This window comes from Desmodus rotundus, chromosome 9 (genome assembly GCF_022682495.2).
Source record: "Desmodus rotundus isolate HL8 chromosome 9, HLdesRot8A.1, whole genome shotgun sequence".
NCBI classification, from domain to species: Eukaryota; Metazoa; Chordata; class Mammalia; order Chiroptera; family Phyllostomidae; genus Desmodus; species Desmodus rotundus.
This window is the reverse complement of record NC_071395.1, coordinates 68,454,935-68,471,613: the sequence shown is the minus strand read 5'-3', so window position 1 is coordinate 68,471,613 and position 16,679 is coordinate 68,454,935. Positions and strand designations below refer to the sequence as shown.

The following is a 16,679-nucleotide window of genomic DNA, read 5'->3' as shown; positions in this document are numbered from 1 at the left end:
CAGCTCTCTCTAAATCTCCTGTTTAATCTGTTCAACAAGCTTTAAACTTTAATAATACTCTCCATTTTGGGATCTTCTATTTGGCTATTTTATAATTTTGCTTGCTCATCTTTGTACCTTCTTTTTCTTTGCTCAAGTTTTAAGACTTCTCTTTTATTTAACCATTTTGTGAGTTTTATAATACAATTGTTAGAGGATATTCTAAAGACAATGTTTGATTTGTCATCTTAAAAGTGTCTTGTTTCTTCATGCCATAGATTAATGTTAACATAAAGGCCCACCGAAAATTGTTAGCTTCTTTATCCTGGCATTGCCCATTATCATAGCATAATACAATTGTTCTCGCTGTGCTAAAACACATATTTAAAGCTTTTTCCCATGCTTCTCATTACAAAATAATGCTGCCACTGGCCATCATTTTTATGTTATTTACTTCAATAATTTTTTTTCATTTTTTAGAGTTCAGATTCAATATAAAAGTCCTTACACTATCACAGATTGGGGTCACATTTGAAGAACCTCTGAAATTGCCTCCATTCCTGACTCTGAAACAATGCTGAATTTATACTTGAACTTAAAGCTGGGTCAGGGCAGGTGCTGTCACCTACTGAGACTGTAAGAGGTTGCCTAGGCTTCAGGAGGGTGATTCCTAAAGAAAACATTTCTGTCTGGACTGATACTTCATCCTTAAAGGGTGAAGTTACTTGTTTTAGTCTGTCCTGAACTGATGTCCAAGAAACTGCAGAGAAGGCTCTTTCCCCTGCTATATGGGTCAGGAGCAATGAAGCAAGGAGCTTAAGCAAGAATTCTTTCTTTGTCCTTTAAATATATTGAATATCATTATTTTATGTTCTGCATCTGAATTCCCATATCTGAAATCTTAATGGACTTAATTTTGCTTTTTCTGCTGGCTCCTATTCAGGGTGACTCCCTTCTTTGTATATTTTGTGACTATTGATTTAAAAAAAAAATGTCCTTCGGAATCTTATCTGTGGAACTCCTCTGAGGATTGGATTCTACTTGCATTTCTCCAGAAAGGATGTGTATTTGTTTCTTCCAGTCATCGAGGGACTCTCCTAACCCCAGACCAATTGTACTTTAACTTGCCCAGTAGTCCACCTAGTGCCCAGATGAAGGCAGGCAAGTTTCCAGACTGTCCTTTTCTGTGCTAGCACATTTATTTCTTGTTCACCTTATGGTGTTGCAACTTCATGTGCAGCTTCCTGTTAGCCTCCTCACCTTGTGTAGGTACGAGGCTTAAACGTACCTATTCATCACTTACCATAAAGCAATCAAAATAGAAGTTCAAGATCTCCAAAGTTCTGTAGATACTATTACATGAAAGCCAGCTTTGAGTGTTGCTTAGTTCTTGCTTTCAACACATCTTCAGTCTCTTGGGATTCCTTACTTTCATGCCACCTTAGTGATGCATTATTAAATGATTTTGAAATATTTTAAAGCATTTTTGTTGCTTTAGCAGAAGGCTTTTTTTATACCATCATGTATACCAGACAGCTAGAAGCAGAAGCTGATGATTCTCCACCTTACTCTGCAGTCAGGCATTTTACTAGGCCATTCCACTGAAACCACTCTAGTCAGGACCACTAATACCTTTCATGTGGCTGAATCCTGTGGTAACTATCAGGCATCATCCTACTTGTACCTCTCTGCAGGATTTGGTGTGACTGATCACTCCCTCCTTCCCGAACAAGTTCTTTCCCTGGCTGTCAACATACCTTACCATTCTGGTTTTCCTTCTAGCTCACTGGCTATGCCTTCCTGGTTGAACTCATCCCCTCTTCTAGACCTCAAGATATTAAAATTCCCCAAAACCCCAGACCTGAACTTTCTTCTGTATCTAAATTCTATCCTAGGTAATACCCAACATTTTAAATCCATCTGTGTGCTGATACCAAATTTATATTTTCACCTTACCTTTTAGGAACTCTAGAATTACATTCAACTGCCTAATATGTATCTCCCTGAGGTGTCCAGTGTCTGTGAGGCATCTCAAGCCTGCCATGTATAAAACTTACCCCTCTCCCTCCAAAAAACTAGTCTTCTCCAATTCTTCCCTACATTTTTAAATGGCATCGGCAGGAGTTTATTGATTTTTCTCATCCCCTCATACCTGTCCCCCAATACATCAGTGGGTCCTCTTGGCTCTCTATGCAAAATTATCTTGACTCTTACCACTCCTGACATCCACCCCAGGTCAAAGCCAGCATCTCCTGTCATCTGGACACTGATTACAGTCCCTGTGAATGCCCCCTGTTCTTGTCTCCCCCTCACCAAGGCCACCATCACCATCACCATTATCACCTCCACCTATAAAACCTGTTCTCCTCCAGCTACTCTTAGAAAATATAAACAAGTCACATCACTCTCCTCCTCAGAATTCTCATGCTTAGACTGGCGTCCTTCCTCATGCCACTCCTTCTATCTGGAAAGCTCTTCCATCCCTTCTGTGGCTTACTCCATCATATCACTGACCTTTTTGTTTAAATATCCCCTTACTTAGGGAAAAAGCCTTCCTGACCCTGGCATGGAAAACAGTCCTATTCTTAGTCTTTATCTCCTTACCTCATAGCACTCATCAGTATGTGAAAGTATACAATTTTTTTTTATCTAGGTTTCCTCTTCACTTTTCACACTAGAATATAAGCTTCATCAGGGCAAAGCCCTCATTTATCTTATTTATTGTTCTACCCTCAGAGCCTGGAAGCATGCTAGGGCTCATAATAAATTCTCACTAAACACTTTTGAATTAAAGAAGAAATTTCATTTAATTTTCACATAACTGGTGAGATAGAAATGGTCTTTCCAATCTTGTAGACAAGGAAACCAAGGCTCAGAGATGCTAAATGACTTGACCCTCAGTTGCACATCTTGTGTCAAAATCAAACCCAAATGTGTATGATTTTAGAGGCCACAGTATTTTTTTATTTTCCATATTTTTAACTTTTCACTTTGAAATAATTTCAGAGTTGCAAAAAAGTTGCAAAAATAATACGAAGAATGCTCTTTTACCTTTATTCAGCTTTCCCAAATGATAATATTTTATGTAACCATAGCACAACTATCCAAACCAGGAAGTTAAATTGACATAGAAGAGTAACCATTCACATTTCAGCAATTGTCCCATGAATGTGTCATCCCTCCCGAGTCTCCTCTAGCATGGAGGTCGCAGCCTTGTCTTTCATGACTGATGCTTCAGCAGAGGGCTGCATTTCCATTGTCACGATATAGTCAGTAGAGAATGCTGGGCACAAGGAATGTTTCCCACAATAAAGCTATAATTATTGGGGAAATAAATAAATCTTCCTTTTGAGGAGTGGAAGGAAAATGGCCCCTGCTGTTCTGTTTTGCTTAGTTTGGCAGACCTTGAAGTGTTTATAAAAAACAGTGAGAGCGGCTTGCTCAAGAAAGTTGAAAAAGGAGACTTCAAAGGACTGGTTGAGATTATGGAACACCTTATGGCCCTTAAAGAACAGCAGAGCAGCACTGACGAGATGTTTGAGCCCTTAAAGCAGACCATTGAATTGCTGAAGACCTACAGACAAGAATTGCCGGAAACAGTGTTTAAGCAGCTGGAGGTCAGTGCAAAGTTTTCTTTTTCTTTTTTTAAAAAATTATTTATTCATTTTTATTCAGTTACAATTGTCTGCATTTTCTCCCCATCCCTCCATCCCACCCCAGCCAATCCCACCTCCCTCCCCCACCTCTACCCTCCCCCTTGATTTTGTCCTTGTGTCCTTTATAGTAGATCCTATAGACCCCTCTCTCCACTATCCCCTCCCCACTCCCCTCTGGCTATTGTTACAATGCAACCTAAGTGCCCATCAGCAAAGTTTGTTTTCTTAACAAATGAAGTAGAGGGAAAGTTTTGGGATTCCAGAGTGGGGTGAGGTAGGTTTAAGTAAGTGAAAAACAGGGCTTGGTGATGACCCAAGGTCCACGTTCTGGAACTGTATGTGTTGTGTGCATGTAATGGCGAGCACATGCTTGAAACGCAATAAATATGAAACAGTGTAATGCTGGAGATATGTAAGAGAATTAATGTATATAAGTATTTGGGGTTTTGGGTTTTTTTCAGAATTAGGGATGAGCCAACTTTTTGATTCAGAGATAATAAGCAGGTCTGAGAAACGTTAAGATATTGTAAGAGGAAATATGGGACACAAAAATATCCCAGCCCTCTTGAAAGTGCAGAAAAGGGTGAGGACCACTAGCTTAGAGGTTAGGTCAAGCAGAATGGTATTGAGTGGGGAGCAGGAAATGGTCAGAAGAGCAGGCCACCAGGGAGATCAGTCAAGGCAGTGGGGGTGAGAGTGGCCCAATGACCCCAGGACATTGTCCCACGGCAGAGACGAAGACACCTGGGTGCTGTCCAGCCTCAGGACAGTGGGGGCAGGGGAGCACAATGTGGGTCTGACCACACTGAGGTCTCCTTTACAGGAGCTGCCTGAGAAATGGAACAACATAAAAAAGTTGGCCATTACTGTGAGGCAGCATGTGGCTCCCCTGCAGGCGAATGAAGTGACCCTTCTCCGCCAGAGGTGCACAGCCTTTGAGGTGGAACAGCAGGAGTTCTGGGAGAGATTCCACAAAGAGGCGCCCTTCAGGTAAGGACCCAAGTTGCTGCCTCTGCCTTTTTCCTTTGCACTTGGCAGTCTTTGAGTCACTGGCGCTCTTTCCATGGTGTTGGTGTGTTCTTCACGGTATGAGCACTAGTCACAGTCTTCCCTGCCATTTAGTTCCATAGATTAGAACACGGTGCTGACACGGGCAGAGTCCTGTCACAGCCTGTGTGAGATGACCAAAGGCTGGACAGATACTTTGCCTTGAAAAAGTCTAGAATCATCTCTTCCTCCAAGTCTAGAAAGGGATTTAATGTAGTAAAATTCCTAGAGGGTTGTTTTTTTTTAAATGAACTTGACATGTAACATTGGGTAAGTTTAGGTGTGCAGTGTGTTACTTTGACACATTTATACATTGCAATATCATTGCCAAGGTAGTGATATTTATCACACTACATAATCATAGTGCAATATTATCTATATTCATTATACTGTGCATCAGCTTCTATGGCTTATTGACTACTCATTACAAGTTTTTCTCTCAAATGTCATCACTCTTGTCCCCGCTCCCATTGCCTGTATCCACCATTGCACTCTCTGTTTTTTACAGGTTTAACTTTTTAAGAATCTACTTATAAGTGATACCACACAGTTCTTGTCTTTCTCTGACTTACCTCACTTAGTACAATGTGAGAGAGGCCCACCCATGTTGTTGCAAATGGGAGGACATCCCTCTGACTCATGGCTGAATAATATTCTGTTATGTGTATGTTTCACATCTGTTTATTTTTTCCTTCATTGCTGGGCATTTGGGTTGTTTCCATGTCTTGGCTATTGTGAATGATGCTGAGGCAAACATGGGAGTGCGTATGTCGCACTGAATCCCATTTTCAGTTTCTTTGGTTGTATTCCCAGAAGTGGAGCTGCTGGATCGTATGGTAGATCTACTTTGACTCTTTTTGAGGAAACTCCATGTTGCTTTTTATAGTGGTTGGAACTAAAATTACTAGGTTTTTACTAAGTGCTCACAGACTCCTTTTGGTTTAAATAAATGGCTGACAGAATTTTAAATAATTTTGGAGGGCATTTTGGTAGCCTGAGAAGATTTGAGGTGAAAGGTTTACTTCAGGGTGTGCTTTCTCTACTTAGCCAGGCCCAGACTCCTCCCTATGTGTGACGAGAGCTCTTTCCATAAACAGAACAACAGCAGGATGGGCAAGCCCACTCCCATGTGCGCACACACGGGTTCCCTCCCTTGGAGAAGCTGTCTATCTGGGGTTGCTCCTCATCCACTGCTCAGCACCAGGGGCTCCGCCAGGAAGAACACACTGGGTCTAAATGGTTCTGTGTCTGCTGAGGAAGTGGGTACCTTCCCCTCATTTCAGCTCCAGGATTTGCTTTCTGTTTCCCTAGCTGAGTTTCTCTCTGGCTCTCCTCTATAGGTTTGAATAGACAGACAAACTTGGAAGTCTCCAAACCTGAAAATGCCCTGTGTAAGGAAGAAGAAACTTTTTCATTTGCAAGGGTTACTTACCCACAGAAATATAACATTGAGAGATACCAGTTAACATAACAACTGAAATCAAAAAACCCACAACTTCATTGGAAGGAAATAGAGCACAATGATTAAGTCCATGGACTTTGGATTCAGGCTGCTTAGTGTCTAATCTCAGCTCAGCAACTCACTGTGTTTGTTAGGGAAACGATGTCACATCTCTGTGCTTCAGTTTCCTCATCTGGTAAATGGGGTTAACTATAACATTCACCTCAGGAGGTTGCTGATAGGATTAAAGAGATAATCTTTGCAAGTATTTGACACCTGACACTAGGGGGGCTGATCATCCTGGTTTTCCTGGGGCTCTCCTATGTCCAGCACTGAAGGCCACACATCTGGGAGAAGCCCCTCCCTTTTGGGACTGTTGATCACCCCACCTGGCATGCAGCAAGGACCTACCTATCCTTATTTATTCATCAAACATTTATTAGGCAGCTACTACCTCCCAAGCATCATACTTGTGGCTGTAGGGAACAGGATGAGTATGTTAAGAGTCTGGAAGGGATACACATGTAAACCATGCTTAAGATATGTACACAACCTAGGACTCTAAGCAGCATGCTGACTTTTCAGCTGCACATTAGAATCACCTGGGGAGCACTGAAGACTTCCAGTGTCCGACCCTGGCCAGGTGGCTCAATTGATTGGAGTGTCATCCTGTACACCGAAAAGGTTGCAGGTTTGACTCCCTCTCAGAGCATATAACTGGGTTGTGGGTTGGATCCCTGGTGGGAGCACAAACAAGAAGCAACTGATGTTTCTTTTTCACATCAATGCTTCTCCCTCTTTCCTTCTCTCTCTTGCTCCCTCTCCCTCTCTCACATCAATAGACAGGGTCCTTGGGTGAGAATTTAAAAGAAAAAACTTCCAACGTCCAGCCTTTCTATAAACCAACTAAATAAATCAGACTCTCTGCAGGTGACACCTGAGCATCAGTATTTTGTGAAGCTCCCCAAGTGATTCCCATGTGCAGCCGAATTGTAGACTGCTTCCCAGAGGGGAGTAACTGGTTTCTCTTTAGGTGATTATGCCAGGGCATGTGACTCCAAATGAGTCTGTAGCCTTTAGAGTAACTGCCTTAGGAGCCATGCCTTGTTCCAAAGAAGCAGCGATTGCTCAAAACATCTGTGAAACTCTATCAGGGACTTTTCTTTCAGAGTCTGAGGCACATTCCTTTGACTCTCCTTCAGCATGCAACAGAACTTTTGAAATTCAGCATTGATCATGCAGAGCTGAAGCTGATGCAGGAGCTGGGTTATCAAGCCGGGTAGTCTTGCTTCATGTTAACAATCGCACTGGCTGCGGTAGCCATAAAAATAATGGCACTAATATTTTTGCATCAGCTGTCTCTTAAGAAAATTTCAAGAAAGGAATTCCAAAGATGTTTAGTGAAATATCTTTCCAAACAGGCTTCTGAGACTGCTTGAAAGGAAACAGCAACACATTTACTGGTGTGTTTTTGTGTGTCTGTTGGAAATCTGGCGTCCCTCCCTCATTCATAGTTACATGGTGGATGCGTATCGATCAGCTGGTGGTGTTTCTTCATTTGATAGCGGCACTGTGTTTTCTTTCTTAGCACTTGTATCTGCTGGCTATGAGGACATTGCTACTCTTTGCTGGGTTTTACAAATTCACATCTGTTAATTTGACATGCAGATGAATCTTTGCAAAAGAATACTTTGAAAAGAACTGCTCACAGCAGTGTGGAAAACCACACGTTACTGCAATTTTGATGTATTTCTCTTCTCGTCAAGAAAACCATCAGGACTAGAGCAGAATTGGAGATGCTGCTGGAGGGAATCTTCGTGGGTGTCAGCTCATGTTTTGTCTTGTTTCTTAGCTTGGTGTTTGTGAGAGTATGTGTTTAAAAGTTTTTGGCACTCTGTGTGGCAAATGAGTGTAATTCTGGCTCCTTCACTTTCAAAGCCTTTATGAATTTCTGAAATGCAGGCCAGTTTCTGGTTTTGATTAGACAGAGTTTGAGCTCGCACTGATCTTGTCTTTGAGGGGGCAAAAGGGAAGTGAGTGTCTCATTAGGCTCTTGCAGTCTGACAGGTGCTTGGTGAAGTCAGGTTGCTTAGGTTGAGGTTCTTCATGTCCAAGTCAAGTTTTCCTTCCTCCTTTAGTTCTTAACTCTAAGCTGTATCAGCATCTTCTGAGCTGAACTCTCTCACTTCATAGCAGTGCTCAGATTCAAGAACTTTCCACAAATTTTAAAATTGAAAACTAACTCTTCCCTTTGAGGTAAAGGAATGCTTCATTTGTTCTTCTAGCTGCATTCTCTTCCTCAGCTTTCCTGACCTTTAGCAAGGTCTTTCTGACCTTCAGGAATGATGCTGTGACATACAGTCTTCTTCTCACATCAACACCAAGGTAATCCAGGGAGTTCTAAGCCCAAGCACTTGATTCCTGTGAGCTCCTGCTCAGTGGAGACCATTAGTGTTTTCAGCTCCCTGGCAACCCAGTTCTGTGAACAGTTGGGAGAGCATTCTTGGAGACATTCTCCCATTGGGTGTTGTCCTGCATGATAACTAGAGAAAGTGAGGCTTTCCAAACCACCCCACTATGCAGCAGGTACAAGGAAAAGGGGCTCTGTCTCACCTGCAAAATGTCTGTTGTCTCCTTGATAGCTGGAAGAAAGAGCTATATTAGTCATTAAATTTTCCAGGGACATACTACCTCCTAAGACAGGCCATTAGTTCAGCTTGACCCTGTTCTTCCAGTGAATCTGACTCAGTCATCTGATTCAGACTTCTGTGGAGCAGAAGAGGCTCCAGTCCTTATAGTGGAATTAGCAAAAATGATGCAAGTGCTAGGATTTTAAGATATTACATATTCCCTCACCTCAAAGATTTACAGCCTCAGGGTCAATTTAGAAAATGAGTAATTAGACATGTTCATCGGGTGCCAGCTTTAACCTACACAAAAGAGGTGATCCACACCTCCTGCTGAAGATGTTGCTTGATCCAACAAGCAAATGAAAATTAGCCATTTTGAGAAAAGAGGTGTGGGAAGTGAGGATATTCTGGGCAAGGGAAGCAGAATACACAGAGGCACAGAAGAATGAAAATACCAGAAATAGCTGGAGACCTGCATGTGGGCATGCTGGAATGCAGGAGGTGGGCAATGAGAATGGGGGGCGGGTGTCCACGTGCCCAGATTTGATCCATGAAGAGTCTAAATACCATGTGCTTGTGGCCATGGAAGACAGAATAGGAAGAAATGGACCCAAGGCCATGTGCTCCATGGAAGAATGGTTTTGAGAGAGATTTGGGAGGGACAATCAGCAGAATTGACTGAATATGAGAGATGAATAGGGAGGAGAGTCGAGTATAATTCCCCACCTTCCATTCTGGACAAGTAGGTGGAAGGTATTGTTTCACCTCCTACTGGGATTGGGGGCCGCTGAATGAGAAGCACTGAAAGATCACAAATGAAGACCAGACATGTTGAGTTTTATGGCACCTGTGGGGTATCAAGCAGAGGTGTGTCATCATTAACTGTGGAGGCAGGCATGGCACTGAGAGTAACATTTACCATCTGCTAGCTTCCCAAGAATTAAGTCACTTATTCTATGCTCTCTCTCCTTGCCCTCATGCGTAGGTCAGACCTGCATCAATCATTTTTCTCAGATCACATCACACACATGAGCACCATATTTCCATTTCTCTTAATTATAGTTATATTCATCCAGACTTTCCAGGCATTTCTCTTCTGGATTAAAATATTTTTGCATTATTATTTTAATTTCTAAGACTTACTACACCCTTTTCCCTTCTATTACTTTCTTGTTCTTATACTCTATTGCTCCCTCAGGGTTTGGAGAGCTGCTTTTCGTTTATTAGGCATGTTAATCAGGTCTGTGAATATCCTGACAATTTGCACTAGAGTTTTGAAATGGGAAGAGGTTACCTGCCTTCATGTCTAGAGGTCCCTTTCACTCCTTAGGCCAAATGAACTTTTATGGGTGCTCAGCTATAGGAAATGACTGTCTGCAAATTTAAACTATAAACAAAAATTATGCTACAGGATAGATAACATTTGGAATAGGTTTGACAAATTATCACCTCTTACAGATATTTGAGGAACCAGTATTGATACAGCTGTAATTGAATAACAATAAAAATGTTTTTAAAAAGACTGTTCATATGTGCAGAAGAAAGAATGGTTAGAAAGATCATTCTTATCTTACCCAATAAATTATTCCTGAGTTACAGTCAATCGATAAATTAAACAAAATATGAGCTGTTAAAATTTGGTCTGATAGACTTTGTACTAACACCAAGAGGCTAAGTTCACTTTTCAGGTTCACTCTAGTCAAGGTAAAAAGTAGAACATACGTGTGCCAGCAATTAGTCTTTGCAAATGAAGAATAAGAAGAAGGGCATTTATGCAGTGACCTTTCCTGCTGGACCACTTGCCATAAAGATGTTACATTTCTTTCCTTCTAGATCTTTTCCCCCTGCTCTTACAGGGAAGAAAGCCCCTTGCCTACAAAGAAAGAGGGCCTTCTATAGCTCTGGGAACTCCAGACTCATGTTTTATTCTGAAACAAAAATTAGCCATTTGGACAAAAGAGGCATGGAGAATAGTTAAAGCGTGTGATGATATTCAATCTCATTTTTATAAAATGTAAACCCATGATCATAGCACATAGGGCAAAAACTATTTAAATTGAACAAGTGGGAATCAAACATAGCAAGCAACAAAGCTAATCTGACACTAATTTAATGGTATGCATAACTGTTGTTTTGTTGCCTGATAATTAGGCTTAAGTGGTGAGTCGTTCAAGTAAATAGCTGTAATTAGGATTACTTTCCATCCAGTCAAATATTTCCAAAGACAACTGAGAGAGGATGCAGTTCAAGAAAAAGAGTTTATATGTCATTCTCTTCCCTTTTGCCTCCTCTCCATACCCCACCAGTTAATACGTGTGCATGCACCCACACACGCACTCGCACATGTGTGCACTCATGCACATTAGATCAGAGGAAATGACCATCCTCTAGTTACTCATTTCCTCTCATCTGTCACCTTGATGATGTAACCTATGATGTCCTGTTCTGATTTTAGAGGGACATAGTATCCACCCTAAGTCATAGCATCCTCGATATCTAGCCCTCCAAGCACACAGAAACAAGAAAGCCTGAGATCAGCGATGGAGGGAAATGGTTTAAGGAGGTCAGGAGTGAAAAATAAGAGGCTCCTTGAGCACATGGGTTCCAGTCTCTCCTGACCCTAAAGAGATGCTATTTGCCCATGTGGGTCCATTTGCATGTGAATTTCTTCTGTTGGAGTGGGGGCTACACAGGAGATGCTAGTCTGGAGGGGTAGCAGAAGGTTCACCCCGTTGAGGATTGGGAGTGGTAGGTATGTGCCACAATCATCAGAGAGAAGAGGATGAGGAAACGTGAACTAAAACTGTAAAGCTAGACATAGTGCTTATGGGAGTTAAGTGTGGGACTGCAGGCTGCCCCTGGATGCAGGAGGGAGCAGCCAGAGAAGGGTGAAGGGGCAGATCACAGGCAGCTCGGCAGGGGGACTGAAGGCAAAAGCCTGCCTGAGGTGCGGAGTGACTGTCCAGGGCCTTGGCAAGGGCTCTGTGTTCAGTCTTCAAGTGGTTCCCAAACTTGGAGATGCTGCTGCATGAAAGGGCTGCAGGCTGTCAGACAAGGGCACCAATCTGGTACATCAGAATCAGTGGGGAGTTTGGAAAATGCCCTTCCCTGAGACCCACCCCCAAAGATTCTGATGTAATTGCACTGGGGGCAACCTGAGCATGGTGATCGCCCACAGTTTCTAACATACAGCTAGACTGAGAGCCACTGCCCTATGGGAGCAGTGCCAGGTTGGGTCAGAGTTGAGCTTCCGAGCACCAGCTCTCTCACTTTTAACACTACCTACCACTTGCAGCTCCCGGGAGGAGCTTAGTTTTATAGCATCTACAGAAACAAGACGATGCTCTTTGTGTCACATGGTGTGGAAGCCAATGAGCAGGGAGTCTAAAGGGGGCTTGAACAAAGGATGTTCCCCTCTATACCTGGGTGGGGAAGGTAGAGAATGTGGAGGATGAGAGAATTTTTATGTTCTCACATGTGAAGAAAGGATCCAAGCATGATATTTGTCTAGAACTGCCTTTCTTCCAACTGGTTATGCTCACTCTATGCCCACCTACCCTGAATGTCTTTTTCCCTGAGGCTTTGGTGGGAGTCACTGCTCTTTGCTGAAATACTAAAAGCACTGAAAGATCTCAGCTGGTGTTACTTTGGTGATTCTAGGAAACGGGTGTCTGTCTGCTATACTTAAAAGTGAACACACTGTGTTTTGTAGGTTTGATAGCACTGACCCTCATCGAATGCTGGATGCCAGACACAGTGAGATCCAGCAAATGGAATCCACCATGGCCTCTATTGCTGACACCGCCAGCTTGTTTGAGGTCAACGTTCCTGACTACAAGAAGCTGAGGCAGTGCAGGAGGGAGGTCTGCCAGCTGAAGGAGCTGTGGGACACAATTGGCATGGTGACCTCCACTATCCATGCCTGGGAGGCAACCCCATGGAAAAATATCAATGTGGAGGCCATGGACTTGGAATGCAAAAGATTTGCTAGGTATCTCCGGAACCTCGACAAGGAGGTCCGGGCCTGGGAGGCATTCACAGGCCTGGAAAGCACTGTGCTGAATACCCTGACTTCACTGAGGGCAGTGGCTGAGCTACAGAATCCAGCTATCCAGGAGAGGCACTGGAGACAGCTGGTGCAGGCCACGGGCATGAGCTTTGTCATGGATGAGGGCACCACCCTGGCACACCTTCTGCAGCTCCAGTTGCACCGCTTTAAGGATGAGGTCCGGGGCATTGTGGACAAAGCTGTAAAGGAGATGGCTATGGAGAAGATCTTAAAGGACCTGCAGGCCACATGGACTGGCATGGAATTCCAGTATGAGCCCCACCTGCGGACCCACATCCCTCTGCTGCGTTTGGATGAGGACCTCATTGAGGTTTTGGAGGACAACCAAGTCCAGCTGCAGAACCTGATAATGTCCAAGCACGTTGCTTTTTTCCTGAAGGAAGTGTCAGGCTGGCAGAAGAAGCTTTCTACAGCGGACGCTGTTATCTCTATGTGGTTTGATGTTCAGCGGACATGGTCTCATCTGGAAAGTATATTCATTGGCTCTGAAGATATCCGGGCCCAGCTGCCCCAGGTACCTGCTAAGGAAATCCTGCTTCTCTGTTTCCTTACCTGAGTCAAGGGAAGAGCACCCACTTGCTGCTCTGCTCACCTGCCTTGGCTTCACCTAAAGGCACCTCCAACAAACAGGACCTTACAAGCCACCAAAAGTCAGGCAGGGGAAAAGAGAAAATGTGAAATGCACACCAATCACTTTGTTCATACATGGGTGGGGAAAAAAGTAGAAGCTGTTTTTAAAAAGTAAATACAAGGAAGGAGAAGAAAGGTTACTACTGCATTTGGGGATGAGCTTCTCATGGGTTGCTCCACAGATAAATTATGATGAAGGTTTAGGCTACAAGGGAGTATTCTTTTCAGGAAAATTCAAGTCCCTTCTCAGCAGTGAGCCTTTCTGTAAACCTCTGGCCTGTGCCGGATGCTAAATACCTGTCTTCAGCTAAATAGTGAACAATGAGTTTCTCTAAAATATGTATTCTCATTACTTCCTTCCCTGTGGTTGACTGCCTCTTGTCCTAATTATTGTGCCATTAACTTGCCTCCCTCTCAGTGGACTCTAATTCATTTAAAAGACAATTTTTTGCAAGCTTTTTCTGTATCTCTTCAGCACAGCAAGTTCTTTGCTTACAAATCAGTTCAATTCCAAAATGTAACATGTTGTTCAGGCTTTGCTTAAAGGTTAAAGCACATTTCATTAAAACATTATATTTCCCAACTCATCTCACAAAAGCATATGTAATGTAATAATGCAGATTAAAGGTTGCATATTTGGAAAGAAAACAACAGAAAACAATTGTTATAGCTGTTGTAATTAAGCCAAATTAAACAAGCTAGATTTTATTTATCTCCAATGCTAGTGATTGAGGAAGAGCAGTTTTAATTAGAAGGAGGTGAGGACCCAGGTGGAGACTTGTAGAAACTTTATGGGAAACATTTGAGAACTTTCAATTAAACATAATAAAGAGTTAGTATCATTAACTTTTCCACACAGACTTGTGTTAAAATGTGTAAATATACATTAATTCCCTTTGTATTAGCAAAGCAATAACAGAGACAAAACAACAAAATCAGTCATAACTTTACATTCTAACTAGTAACTACTTACATTCATTATGAATATTTCCCAACTTTTGTTCATGTATATACATATTTTTATATAATTATTCTTAGTATAATGATAATTTTTTATCAGCTCTTTTTATTCAAATATGTATGGTAGATATTTCTGATACTTCTGTAACCTTGATACTTTTTCATCTTTAATTGGAGGAAAATATCTCATTGAGGAACCATAGTTTACTTTAGCCTGTCCTCTTGTTTTTAAACCTTCTTATGAGAGAGGTATGGATTGCAGAGGCCTGGGGCCATCGGTGGGCTTGAGCCCTAACTCTCCCACTTGCAGCTGTGGACCTTGTGCAAGTTAACCTCTCTCTGGCCTGGTTTCCTCCTGTAGGACCGATACTAATACTCACTTCAGGAAGTTAACTAAAACGGCATGTGTAGCGCACACCATTATGATTGTTACTATGTGATAATAGTCCCACAGTTTTTAGCAGGTGCCAGGTATTGGGCTAAAGTGCTCTGCAATCATATATTATTGTCTCAGACATTTGAACAGCACAGTGTAAGTGTGTGTGTTTGGGGGAAACTGATACCTCATTAATTTTGACATCACATTTGCTGGGGAGAAATGTACCTTGGTTACATGCTGGGGAGAAATGTACATTGGTTACATTCTGCATGGACCCAGAAAAAAACATTGGATCTGGTGTGTTTAATGCCAACTGCTCTCAAAGTGTGGGCCAGTGACCCCTGAGTGGTCCCTGAGACCTTTTCAGGGGATCCTCAAGGACAACCCTATCTCAATAAAAATCTGAAATGTTACTTGCCTTTTCATGCTCATTCTTCCATGAGTGCCCAGTGGAGTTGTCCAGAGGCTATATGATAGGTGATATCACAACAGACTGAACACAGAAGCAGAGAAGAGAAGCTGGCCATCATCTAAGTCAGACATGACATGACAAAGATTTGAAAACAAAAGTAAAACAATACTTTTTTCTCTAAGTTATTTTGTTTGAAAAATATAATTATTTTGGATAAATACATACCACTCTCTTAATTAGTAAGTAAATGTTGTTAGTTTTAAATGAATTAACAATTATTTTTATAATTTCTCAACTCTGAAATTTTTATAGCTTCTAATATAGAAGATACACTGACAGGTATAATATTACCTACTTTCAAAAAGCTTTAGCTCTTTGTGCTCCAACAAATTTTTTTTTTATGTTAAGGGGGTTTTAAGACCAAAAAGTTTAAGAACTGCTGTTTTAACCTAAAGATATTTCCTTCTTGGAGCCTTAGGATGACCTAAAAACAGGGTTTTGTTCTGGCTTGCTATGTAAAGGGAGCTTCTTGGAATTGAGGGGAGTGGTAGTTAATTTTTTCCCATATTTCTATTTGCAGGATTCTGAACGATTTGAAGGAATTGACATTGACTTTAAGGAGCTAGCTTATGATGCTCAGAAAACTCCAAATGTAGTGGAAGCCACCAACAAGTCAGGTCTTTATGAAAAACTGGAAGATATTCAGAGCAGGTGATACCCTACTTGCTGTCCCCAAGACCCTTCCTTTGTTCCACTGCCCAAGGGGGTGAGGGTGTGTCTGTGTGCACTTTGGATTCCCTGTAGATTGGGTGACATGGGGTGTTATTACCGATGTTTATTCTGATGGAAATAAATAGTCCGCCTGTTTGCAAATACCCCTGTTCTGATTTCTGTATGTATTCTATATATTGCATGTTTTTGCATGCAGGTAATGTGTATGTACCTAGGAGTCTTGGAACACTTAGGAAGTTCTGTGTTTGTGCTCTTAGGTTGCATCTGTGCGAGAAGGCCCTGGCAGAGTACCTGGATACCAAAAGGCTTGCCTTCCCTCGGTTTTACTTTCTCTCCTCTTCTGATCTGCTAGATATCCTTTCCAATGGCACAGCTCCTCTACAGGTAAGCCAACGGAAGGCTTGTAGAAACATCTGGAAGGCATGAGGAGCTCCCAGAGGAGAGTTTTGACTCCCCGCTATGCTTCCTTGCTCAGGTAGTATGCACACTTTGGTCCTGTGTTCCCCCAGCATCGTCCCTAATTTCAAAGCTGTTTCATTCTCACCATCACTGCTTCTCAAGTTGCCCTCCAATCCATCAGTGCCGTCAGTGGCTCTTACTCCCTAGAGTAGAACTGGAGAAGCATTGAAGATGGCGAAATGGAAGGGGCTAGGCCTTTACAGGGGTAGCTGTGATCTGATTCTGAAGGGCGATGCAGTCAGTGGCAGTCAGTGGCAGTCAAAAGTTATAACTAAAAACTTCCAT

General features: G+C 42.3%; 1 protein-coding gene across 3 annotated transcripts in view; it reads left to right on the top strand.

The window, feature by feature from the left end:
• DNAH9 (dynein axonemal heavy chain 9) overlaps positions 1–16,679 on the top strand; it is a 367,496-nt gene that overhangs the window by 86,624 nt on the left and 264,193 nt on the right. For all 3 annotated transcript variants that reach the window (XM_024564675.4, XM_053910525.2, XM_053910526.1), the window contains exons 18-22: positions 3,374–3,596; positions 4,459–4,625; positions 12,466–13,336; positions 15,784–15,914; positions 16,193–16,319. In XM_024564675.4, the coding sequence (XP_024420443.2) occupies positions 3,374–3,596; positions 4,459–4,625; positions 12,466–13,336; positions 15,784–15,914; positions 16,193–16,319 (1,519 nt within the window). The remainder of the gene's footprint in view (positions 1–3,373; positions 3,597–4,458; positions 4,626–12,465; positions 13,337–15,783; positions 15,915–16,192; positions 16,320–16,679) is intronic.